The sequence below is a fragment of the Podarcis filfolensis genome, assembly GCF_964270895.1.
Source record: "Podarcis filfolensis genome assembly, chromosome: 3".
Taxonomy (NCBI): Eukaryota; Metazoa; Chordata; class Lepidosauria; order Squamata; family Lacertidae; genus Podarcis; species Podarcis filfolensis.
This window is the reverse complement of record NC_139606.1, coordinates 94,867,302-94,879,888: the sequence shown is the minus strand read 5'-3', so window position 1 is coordinate 94,879,888 and position 12,587 is coordinate 94,867,302. Positions and strand designations below refer to the sequence as shown.

Here is a 12,587-nt window from a genome sequence, read left to right as displayed (position 1 = left end):
AATTCCTTTTAATTTAGAGTACTTATACCACTGCTCAACTTATTACCTTATAATTACTGGACAGCTCTCACATACATTATGATCTGTGACTGAAATGAGAAGTTATATGGGTAGTAAAACATGGCCTTTTCCCCCACATGCCACCAGCCCCATATCCCAACATATATTTTATTTAACTGTGAGAGAATTGTTTGAAAATTTAATCATATTCTACCAATAACAAACAGATAAATAACTATATGACTTTTAGAAGACACCTGAAGGAAGTCCTGTACAGGGAAGTTTTTAATGGCTGATGTTTTATTATGTTTTTAATATTTTGTTGGGAGCCACACAGAGAGGCTGGGGCAACCCACTCAGATGGGTGGCATATCAATATGATGATGATGATCCAATGAAATAAGATATCAGGGCTATAACTGCTGCAGACTGTAGTTATTTCTTAGCCATGCAGTACTTGGTGATTAGGCCACAGTGAGAGTTTGCCAGAAAGTTGTTCTCTTTAACTATCATTTCAATGAAATATTTGATCAAGTTGCAGCTGATTCTGGCACCATCCATACAATGTCACAGATGTGCTTCTCCCTTCTTGCTATAACTCCTCTCTGTTGCGATTTCACAAAAAGTTATTGAAGTACAGCTTGCAGAATTACCTTTAATTTACAACTGTGGTTTTGCAACTCCAGTAAATTGCACACTGATTAACTTCCCAAATACATACTGGTACCTGTTCTCTTTTCCCATGCCCATGATGTCAGAACCAAAATATTACCCATCATCTTAGAAAGCACAAGATGTCATCAACATGGGACCTGGTAATTATTAAGACTATAAACTCCCAGTATCTTTGAAGTTGTGATTTCTTAGTACAGTGGTACCTCGGGTTATAAACTTAATTTGTTCCAGAGGTCTGTTCTTAACCCGAAAACATTCTTAACATGAGGTGCGCTTTTGCTAATGGGGCCTCTCCCCTCCCCACCCCCACGATTTCCGTTCTTATCCCCGGGCAAAGTTCTCAACCTGAGGGACTACTTCCGGATTAGCAGAGTTTGTAACCCGAAGTGTTTGTAAGCTGGAGCATTTGTAACCCGAGGTACCACTGTACTAACTTAAGTTTTACCTGACCATGTCTATGGCTGCAGGTGCAGGCAGGTTCAAATTCAACAACCACCACTGCACAGAAAGGAAAAAACAACACAAATTATGTCAATGGATGAAAACTTGGCTTAGTTCCCAGGAGAATAGGACCAAACATGACTCAAAACAAGGTAGATGGTGCAACTAAGGATGTATTTTGTTGGCACTGTTAATTATTATAAGGAAGAACACAGGGAGGAGGGAGAACCTATGTCTGGAATAACTAAGTGGAACAAAATGTTGCAATGTTGAACATTGGTGCTTCTGTTCAAGGTTCCAGCTACCACTGTGCCAAAGCTTGTATTCCAATTTCCTGAAAGCTGTCTTTCCCTGCAGATAAAGCTTCCATTTTTCTGCCTCTTTTGCAGGGCGTGCACACATGCGTACACACACATATTTCAGTGAGTGCAGTGTTGAGCTTACCTTATTGTTGTGAGGTGGCCAATTGTGGTGTATGTATTTTTCTTTCCATTAAACATTTCTCCATGCAGCTTCCCCAGCTGCCTGCACTTTCTGATCTGAAAAAGCCCATGGAAGGAGTTACCTCATGATGTCTTCCCCTGGGGATCAAATGACTCATAGGAAGCCGGGGAGACTGGCTACTCAGCACCTCAGAGGAATACATTTGCTGACTTTGTTTTTTGAAGAGAACTCCTTTCTTTTACCTTTTAAAAAATATTTCCACACTGATTTCTTTAAAAACCTAAAAGTCTTCACTCTTTAAAAATAGAGAGCAACAGTTCTCAGAGACATAGCAAGCAGTCTCCCTACCTTCCCATGCTTGCTGGAAAGGGAAGTCAAGAACAAGATGAAGTTTTCAGGAAGACTGGGCACCTGGGAAGGCTGCATGGCACAGAGTGCCAAAGATTATTTGTGAATGTAATGAGGCACTCGGTCACAAATATCCCTTGATCATCTTAAAAACAAATTAAGCACAGCAACAAATCAATACAGTTCACCTGTGACAATTTCACTCAAATTTTCTTTACCTTTTGATAATTTAAAAATGTAATTTATTTTTATCAACTGGTGGAGTTTTTTCATTTTTAAAGAGAAAATTTTGGCACCATACTACTATGTAGGGCAATCCACTCCCACCCTGATGTTTTCCATTTTTCCTTTCTACCTGCTATGGTCACTGAGTGAGCTCAGTCCCCGTTTGCCATATATTGAGAAGGGTTGCCCAATTAGGTTACAATAGTGTTAGCACTCACCACTTGAGTCCACTATTGCTGGGCAGATATTTTTTTTTTAAGACCTCTAAAGGAAAACAGTTGCTTCCTAATTACTACTTAGCTCATTACACTGAAGACGTACTAGTGCCACAATTACCATATTCCAAAAAACTAGTTCAACCTTAATTCCCTCTTTCTCTGTGTGCATGATTTTCTGAAGCTCTTTTATGCAAGCCTGAAATATTCACAACTGTCTATAATTCAATTGTCAGCCGGTGATTTTTATTCTAGACCTCACTTCAATCTTAAATTAGAGGCACTAAAATTCACATTAACTCTAAGAGGAATGTAGTGAATAGGACTTTATTTCAAAAGAACACCTTTTTGTCAGAAAGAGCTATTCTCAAGATGATGGCTTTATCTGCATTCAAAGTCCAATTCCACATTGTGCTGTTAATACAGATTTTTTTTTTTAGGTCACAGCAGATTAATAAAAATCTAAATGTAGTTAACGTTTACAATGAGAAATTACATGTGTCATATTTAAGTGTACAATATTTATTTTAAAGCCATGGTAGGATTATTTTCCTCTTTATTATTGTTTTTATTCAATTGGCTGGTAACTCCAATTGTTCTTCCAGGTGTACCTAAGGTCTGAGCCCATCTTGTAGAAAGGATGGTGGACATTTGTAGGGCAAATGCATGAAAAAGCAGCTTGTGAAGTGTCACATATATGCATGTTTGTTTTTTGTTTTTTCTGAGAGAAGGTACGTTAAACGAACAACCTGGAGATTACACCTCTTTTCTCTGTCAAGAAATACAGGTGAGTAATTTCCATATATATGTAAATATATAGGGATGCCTTTCTATACTAGAGATTCTTTTTTAAAAAAAAAATGCTTATCCCTTTTTATTACAGAAAAGTATCTGGTCACAGCCCCATAGACTGGGATGTGGGGTAGGGTTAATTTGAAGTACAGTAGATATTTTATCTGTGTAATGGGAGTTCACAGCCTCCAACTGCATACTAAGACAGTTAGCAACCTCCCCTACTTAAATCCCTACAACAAACAAAATACTGATATTGCATGCCACAGCACATTTCTAAATTTTCTTAATAAAAGCTGCTAAAGATTTTAGTTTTTCACTTTGATAGCTATGATGAATGGCCACTGGTCACTATAAGGCTAGGGCCAAGAAACCCATTGAGCAAGTCAATTTTGAAATTAATTAAACACGCATGCAAGAGGACAGAGCTCAGCAGATGCATAATCCCTTTTTTCAGCCAGGTTCTTATGGAATACTAGGAATATTAAACATGCTGGCTCACAGCTTTATTCTGACCTCATTATGTGGCAGTAAGTTCCACTGAAATCACTTAATTCCATAAAACATATTTAGGATTTGGCTAGTAAAAAAAACAACACAACGCAATTTCCAGGAAAGTACAATGAAAACGGACCAGAGTTTTAGCTATAGTGCTATAGCTATTTGGGTCAAAGTTTTGCAATAATCCTGGACAAAATGTTTCCATTTTCAAAAGACTACTCTCTCTAGAATCTTACATGGAAACGATATTCAATTAAAATGAATTCAACTTCTAGGATGGTGTTTTTAGGATTGGGCGTAAATTACAAAACAATACCATTATTTTTATTTCTATAGCATGATCAATATATATTAGGGATGTGGCTGTCCAGATATTGAATTCCGTCTCCCAACAGCCGCAGTCGGCACTGCCAGTGTCAAGAATTATGGAGTTGTAGTCCAACAACATCTGGAGGCCCATAGGTTTCCCCCTCCTGATATACATAGTGGGTGATACTCAGATGTGTGTTTTCAGGAGCAGAACATACTTCCACTCATGCAACAGGACTTCCTCTTCCTCTCCTCCCGACCCCCTGCTGCCCCAAAGCAGCAACAAATCAGCTAAGCAGGTTTGGAATGGTGTGCATGTGGATATCAGCGTTTTATAGTGTTTCATAATCAAAGAAACCTCTTCCCCTCAAAGAAGGTATCCGTTTCTAGCGAGCTTCCAATTTAAACTTTGACAAGGAAGGCAGAACTCGAATCCGGCTCCTTTTCTTTTGAAATCTGGTCTTTAATAACAAAACCATTAGTTTCCTCACATATACCTGTGGCCTCCGTTTCAAAAGATTTTACGACCCTAAAAGCACAATCGGTGCTTTAGCAAAAGCAGCAAAAACCAGAAATCATTTGTATATTCTTTTTCTGACTATAAATGAGAATAAATATTTGTGTGGAAGGAAACCCAAACACATTGCTCCCCCTTCTCCGACACCCAAGTCACCTCAAGACTCTCTCGCACAAGCTCTCGTTACTGAGTTGAGTTACAATCTCAGCTGAGCTATTTTACAATGAGCACTTTTTTCTGCCTCAGCTAATTGCACTCTAGCAAAGTGGCAAAATGTGAATCACTTAGCAGGAAAATGGGCACCAGCTGCTATTGTCAGAGAATGGCAACGCCGAAGAAAAGGAAAGCGACTGAATGAAGTGTCATGTCAGAAATCAACGGTGCAACGTGTGATTTGAGAAAACATGACTACTTTACAGAGACAGGGTGTCATTATGGCATCACTGTAATACGATGCTTTGACAACTGCTGCGTCTAACATATCATCATTGCATTAAGGTGCACTGACTTAGTTGGAAAAGGAATAGAAAAGGATATTTTTCCCTTTTAATAAGAAATATCTTGAGGTGTGCCTGGTTAACCTAATGGAAGAGACCATTAATAGTAAAATAATCAGAAGTAATTCTGGCCTATATAAATGACAGTCAAAAGCGTATTTCATTACTTTAAATAACATCTGCACAGAGATTAATAAGAAGCAATTTGCAACTAAAAATAGGCTTTTTTCTTATTTTGTCTGTAAAATTTACTTCCATCGTCTTGAAAATTTATGTTGCTTTTGTTCTTGGGGGGAGAGCCTACAACATCCCTTGTCACCAACTGCGGTGAAGGAAGAAGTGGTAAAGAAAGAGATATCCCTTCACGGTAATAGCCATGCGGCAGATAACTGGCAAGGGGGGGGGGATGTGTCACAGAAAAAGGACACACAGTGAAGAAAATGTTTGAAAACCTATCCTCTTGACCCTGTTCTCTCCTTCCTCTTCTTCTATTAAATATAGTGCACTAACTTAATGTGGGAGCACTTCCAAGCAAATTGCTCCCCAAATAAATAAAAAAATCCCAAAGTAATAGCGTGCACACAAGGACCATCTTAAAACAGCATTGACGAATCAATCTCTCAAAAATGGGAAAAGAAATAAAATGGTCCTGGTGACATCACATGATTCTGCAAACTAGGAATTGTGGCTATATTACAACACACAAGGATTAAATCAGAAGCAGTAAATGCAAACCAGCATAATTTATCTTGAGTTAATTTCCTTGGGTCTATTCCAATTCAAAGTAAGCATCCCTTGTTTATAGTTCTAAATACTATATGTAGGCAAGTGGCAAATCAATAAAACTATTAAATGCATAATAATACCATGTAATTATATACAGGATGTTTTGCATAATTAACTGGCTGAGGTGTTCATTGATATAATGGCTATTTAGGTAGTAGAGAGCAACCTGTAAGTCTATAAAACACACACATTTTATATGAATTAAGGCTACACAGAAACCTCTTGTCCTAATCATCTAAATCGGGCTCTGGCATTATATGACAGAGAGAATGTATGTGCCTTTCTTTCCTGCCAAGTCCAAATCAATTCTTATGGCATTACTCTATAACTAACATGATATTTCACTAGTAATCACCATTACCCTGATGACTTTTAAGTAATGTAATAATTGAAAAAATACACTTGGATTAAACAAACTACTGCTATTTAATCAATATTATTGAGACAAACTAAGTGTTTTAACAAGTCTGTATATATGCACTAATGCAGCTTTAATTAAATGTGTCTTTAGACATGCACTGTTTCTGCAGTAGACAAAGCTGATGGATCTTTAAAGGCCATGACATGCTGCTAGATTTTTGCTTGTGGGGTCAACATTAGCAGCACTGGCAGGCAGTGGAAGGTAAATGTTCTTCTACCACCCAAAACGAAACAAAACAAGATTACATTGCCTTATGCCCTTGACAGGTATGTGAGTGAGAGACACTAAAATTAAGTCACTTTTCAGTATGTCCTACACATGTAGATATGACACGTGTTATTTTTTTTAAAAAAATTCAAAGGTAAAGAAAATATACAGTATTTGAAAAAATTAAATTAGTAGTATCAATTTTCACGTGTGTGTATGTGTGGTTTTTTTTATTTGAATACATACACACACAGTGAATTCAGTTGTAACAATTTCATGTACTACTAAGAAACCTTCTCTTAAGCTTTTTGAGGAAAAAACCCAAATAACTAATTTCTAAAAGTATCAAGTCTTTCAAAAAGAAGTATGGCTCAACACAGGGATGTGCATTTGTATTCAGACAATTTGGTGTTCAGGCTCTCAAAATGAACATTGACAATTGATGACCAGAAGTGGATGACAGTTAACTTTAAAACCTGCCAGTGTCCAAAATGATTTTTTTTTTAAGGAGTGATAACTTGTAAGTGTATTTGCATATTTTGAACGCACACACATACATATATGAAAACATACACACATCCCTTGCCATGAAAGGAATTTAATTTTCCCCATGCCCTTGTTTTTACAGTCCTCTTTTAAATAAACCAACCCAATGCTGACACCAACAATGTCACTCATTTTTTTTTAAAAAAAACCCCTTAATATTTTTGTAGGTTTCATGACTTCTACTTTTCAGTCATTATTCTAGGTCTTTTAGATTTTGAGAAACCCTGTCATACCCAGGACAGAAGCTTTTAATATCAAGCAAAATTGCAGCTTCCCCGAACGAGGAGTTACATTTTTAAAAATTGGAGGCTAAATATTTCCACAGCAGCTCTGAATAAAAAAAACACTCTGCTTACTCCTGCAATACAGCTTATACATAGGAAGAAGGCTGGGGATCTATATAAAAATGAGACATAAAAATGAGTATAAAACTAGCCCATGGTCAAAAGAACACAACATATTCAGAGTTATTGGTGGGAGGTGCAAACCTAGTCACTCCTGAATCTGTTTAAGATTCGTGCCTCAATTACAATATGCCATAAAGCGAAACTAAAGTAAAAATAGTGGACATGTAGAATCATAGTTCCTAAAATTATAGTTAAACCGTAGCTTAGAAATATAATAGCTGTGAAATTCTTTTTTTCCTATTTCCATTTCAATATTTCACATTGAATTTTTTAGTCAAGGCATGAGTCACTCACATCCGATTACATGCTAAAATATGACAGGAAAACAGAGCCCAGTTCGCAGCTAGGAAAAAGATTTCATATTTGTAAGAGTCAATCCTGCAGCTTTTTGAATAAAGCAGTCCAACTTTCAAAGGCATTCAGGTACCATAGAGTGTTCCAATCCTTCCATAACATTTTGATTGTGTACGGCATTATAAAAATAGTCCTCTGGATAAAGTGTTGGGCAGAAAATGGTGGGGTGTGGGGTGTGGGGTCCACACTGCTCAGCAAGAGACTCATTCCTAGTGTCAGGATCTGGGGTTCTGGAAGCGAATGGCAACAAACCCTGGATAAGGACAGGATTTGGGGGGGTGTATGGGGGAGAAAACCAACAGTACTTTATTCAGCTCCATCCCAGCAGCAGAACACAGTCCTGCCACCTTCCTTTGATTCATAAGAGTCTCCCGTATTGCCTCTGTCTCCCCAGCTTTGCAAGTCAAAAGGCTACAGATAAGGGAAGGGTTCTTTAGCAAGTCAACCGTCCAAAGAGGTGGATCCTAACACACTTTACGTCTGGCCCACATACACAAATCCTCAGTCAGCTCTAGCTTCCTAGAGAGACAACACTTCTTGGAGTGGCTTCAGCAAAGATCATTGGAGCTGTCCAAGGTCCTTTTCTAGCTACTCTCCACTTGACCAGGCACTGCTAGCTTTCCTTGCAAGCCTCAAGTTCCCATGGAACTTGACAGGTGGCTATATCACCTTAGGACACCTTCCCATCCACAAGCTTCATGTTGCTTGGCTGTGGGGTGGGACTATCAGGGCAGACTGAAATGGGTACTATTCTGCTTCATTAAAAAAGGGGGTCTGGTCTCGGGCAGAGGTTCAGCAGATCGTTTTGCTACCTGATCTTTACTTCCAATATCTGGTCTGGCTGTTATGTAATGTTTGTGGCATCACAACCTGTGCATTAGCCAGGGACCATAGAGTTTTGCTGGGGGTGAGTGGGGAACAAAAGAAATCACCACTTAAAGGATATTGAGATTTGGACACATCGGTCAGTCTACAATGGATGCCAGACACAGCCCAACATCGGTGCCTATAGGAAGCATGAGCAGGTCACGGCATATAATGCCTTATGCCTCTTTTCCTCCCTTGTTTGTCCAGCAGGGGGTTAGTCTCTTCCTGGGGCCACTCAGCTGTCAGCAGCATTGCAGGGCCAAAGGGCTTCACAGCAAATTCATGGAAGCTGTAAGCAAGAAAGCTTTGGCCCGTTTTCAACCAACCTTGGTCCGTCTCCCATCTCTCCCCAGGCACACTGTTTCACTTAGCAGCACCCCGCCCCGCCCCTCTCTCCCACACACCTGGAGAAAGCACAATTTTTAAGGAATATTAAAACTATATTCTGAGGTATGTGTTCTTCTTAAAGCTGACTGAAATAGTATAAAGAAAGTCAGCACTGCATTCAGTCCAGAAAACAAAATAAAGATACTACAAAAATAACGGAAGATTTGTTCCAGGACGTAACAGGCTTTTCAAATAAGGATTATATTGAAGTGATTACAACATCAAAAGCAGTTACTTGTGCCAGTCACAAATCTGGTGCTATGGATCATAAGTGCCTACTGTTTGTCTGTCATTTTCAAAAGGAATAAGAAGCAATAAAAGAAAGGAGAAAATATAGCCAAGAATCTCTAAACAGACTCAAGAGTCCATCTTTTTAAAAATGATTGCTACAATATATTCATTGAAATTATTCTACTAAAGTTGATTTTATCAGTGATCTGACTTAATGATTTCTGCTCCCTCTCTTAGAACTATAAGCTGGGTGTGAATAAATGTCTTCACACAAACAGGTGTGTTTATCTCACAAAGCCTTTTTGCAGATGGCACAGAAAACTAACTTTTTAATCTCAATATAAAAAGCAGTTTAAACCAACAACAAATAACTGTGCTATCCATTGAAGAAAAAGTTTAGGCAGGGGAAAAAATATGAGTGTCTCCCTCCAGCTGATCCCAATTTCTTCCCCCGATCCCTTTGCCCCATGTCCTCATTCTCAAAAGAGAAAAAGGAGGAAGAATAGCACTTGGCAAGTTGTGAAATGACAGTTTTCCTGCAATCAACGTTTAAGTGAATGTTTGTCCCAGTGTGTTACACCATGCTGTCAGCTAGCAGCAGGGAGTCGGTGAGTTGTTACTACATTTGATTTGACTGCCAGTAGGAAGCTTTATTTCCACCAACTGTTAGTTGCCAGCTCTAAGGATCTTGTCTTCACTTCTTGAAAGAGGATTTCTCTCTCTATCTCCCCCCTCCCCAAATACTCTGTTTCATTTTTGTTCCCCTAGCTTCGGAGAAGCCTGCCATTCACCAAGATTATGCAGCCCACTCCAGCCAAATGCAAACTTGCCATATTAAATGCAATAAGTGAATTATATTATTAAGCACACCAGAGGGCTGAATCTGAAATCTACTTTCCAGGGGAGTGATGGGAGAGATCCATTTACATAAACAAATAGATTGTCTGGAATTACATTCTGATCTCTGAAGAAAAAAAAATCTGGGATCAAAGACATTACAAATAGCTCTGCAATAATTTTGGCAATTTATTAAGCTCTTCGCAGATCTAGCAAGAGCACTGAGTGCTACTTTTAAAGGCTTCTTTGTAAAACTAAAACAAAAAAAACGACACTAACTTTAGCAGTCATTTGCCATGCTTTCTCCTTACACAATAATGATTCAGATAATTAAGAACTAATTAGAATGGATCTGACAACAACTTCTAACAATGAAAAGCATCTTCAGGAAAATGGTAGCATATGCGTCAGTGTGGGGAAAAAACAAACTCCTATGAGACTGGCTAAGAATTCAGCCTGAATGGAAAAGTAATTAACACTAAAGAGCTATAACTGTAATTAAAGAAAATTTCATTAAAGGGAGACAGGTGATCCTGCTTTCCTAAATATGACAAGGTGCTGTAGAAAAATAAAATAGAAGTCGGTTTCAGTGAGTGGAGCGGGAAAGCCATGTCTTTAACCAGATCAAATTCTCAAAATTGGCTGTCAAGACGGGATTGTTGTGATTTATACCCGTCTATCAAGTGCATGAAAGAGAAAGACCAAGAGAAAAAGAGGCAAGCTGCTGTCGCTTCCATTTGCAAAGCACCTTTAATTTCCAATGCACACCATCTGTTAACAAATCTAATTCATATTCTCTCCCCCCACTTTAATCTGATTTAGTTCTGTAATACTAATTCTTCCACTACCCTTATGAACATGGCTCTCAAGGAAAAGCTTTGGTTCTGGGTTGGTAAGAAATTGAATATTATACAGTTAAGGTTCTGGTGACTTAAGTGAAGCATGCTCTCCATTAAAATGCACTCCTGGTAAAGGGATTTGTTTCCACCCAATGCAGAGATATGGAATTTCTCGCATTTGGAAAGGGGAGGAGGAGAGAGAGAAGAGAAAACCAAAAGGGAATAAAAATGATGATAGGAAAGTAGGCTGGGGACATGAAAGCAGAGGTTGTCATAAAATACAATTGTTGTCAAGTTTAGTCACTTTCAGTACTAGCTATAAAATCACTTTGTCATGGTCTCATACAGAAAGCTTGAAATTGTATTTTTGTTACGGGAACCAAAATGAGCTGAGGGTATAATAATTCGACATGAGGGGGAGGTGGAATATTTCCTTCAAAAAGTGTAAAGTGCAAATTCACACAAGGTAGTGTAATGAGAGAGAAAATGGTTTGTTTTGGGGTTGTTGTTTTTTGTTAAAACTGCTGCTAGAGCAAGACAAAATGCACATTGCATCCAATTTCTTACCCATGTATGTGGAAGTAGTGGTATGCATTAAGAGCTAGCTCAGAAGCCAAGAAAGCAAGTTAGAATCCATGATGTTTTCCTTATCACCTCTACAGCCACAGCCAACCCCATAGAAATAGCCCTCCAACCTTCTATAACAAGCTGACCATGTGGGAATTATTTGAGGACTCTTCCTGTTATCTGCTTTTCTTTCACTGGTCTAGGGGATAATAATTCAATCTCAGGGAGGATAAGATGTTTAGCTACTGACCAGAGCTTTTTAGAGGGAGAGGTGAAGGAAATGGAACTACAGTGGTACCTCGGGTTACATACACTTCAGGTTACAGACTCCGCTAACCCAGAAATAGTACCTTGGGTTAAGAACTTTGCTTCAGGATGAGAACAGAAATCGTGCTCTGGTGGCACGGCGGCAGCGGGAGGCCTCATTAGCTAAAGTGGTGCTTCAGGTTAAGAACGGACCTCCAGAACGAATTAAGTACTTAACCTGAGGTACCACTGTAGATAGAAGAGAGCCAGCCCTTTCTTTAGGGGTTATTTGGTGAAAGCGTAGATTGGGAAGGCAAGCTGAGGCAAATTCAAGAAAGGTAAATCAAGTATCTTCCAAAAGACAAGCAAATAGCTGGATTGTTAGGTATGAGGGAGCAGGGGGAGTCTTGCAATGATAAAGAACAAAGCAAGATCAGGCAAGGTTCTGTCAAGCTATAGAATCTGAGCTGGGGTGGGGACAGTGATAAATCACATCAGGGAGATGTATAGCAGAGGGACTGCAGTGTGTGTGTGTGTGTGTGTGTGTGTGTGTGTGTGTGTGTAGAAGATCCCTGGTTTAATCCTGAAATTTCTGGTGAAAGGGATCAGGGAGTGGTTGATGGGAAAGATCTCTGAATGAAACTCTGGAGAACTGCTTCCCCAGAGTAAGCCAGTATGAGGCTAGATGGACAAATAGGCTTACACAGCGTAAGGTAGTTCTCCATGCTCCAACATCCAGAGAAAGAGACAGGACAGTCACAGAAGGGCTTTTTCATAGAGATTGCTATGAAGAAACAGGTTTCAACTCCCAGGAGATCTCCCAGATCTCCAGTTCAACTTTCCATTGCACATGTCCCAAACAGTTGCTGAGTGTATTGCAAAGAATACTGGAATGGCTTGACCAGGAAGGCACTTGTATGCTCTTAAG

At 39.0% G+C, this 12,587-nt stretch overlaps 1 protein-coding gene across 35 annotated transcripts in view; it reads right to left on the bottom strand.

Moving 5' to 3' along the window:
• ESRRG (estrogen related receptor gamma) overlaps positions 1 to 12,587 on the bottom strand; it is a 471,650-nt gene that overhangs the window by 152,862 nt on the left and 306,201 nt on the right. For 6 of the 35 annotated variants that reach the window (XM_083605297.1, XM_083605301.1, XM_083605300.1 and 3 more), the window contains one exon: positions 1,561 to 1,655. The exons of the other annotated variants lie outside the window; for them this stretch is intronic. In XM_083605297.1, coding sequence (XP_083461423.1) covers positions 1,561 to 1,616 — 56 coding nt within the window. In that variant the 5' untranslated portion in view covers positions 1,617 to 1,655. The remainder of the gene's footprint in view (positions 1 to 1,560; positions 1,656 to 12,587) is intronic. 35 annotated transcript variants of the gene reach the window in all.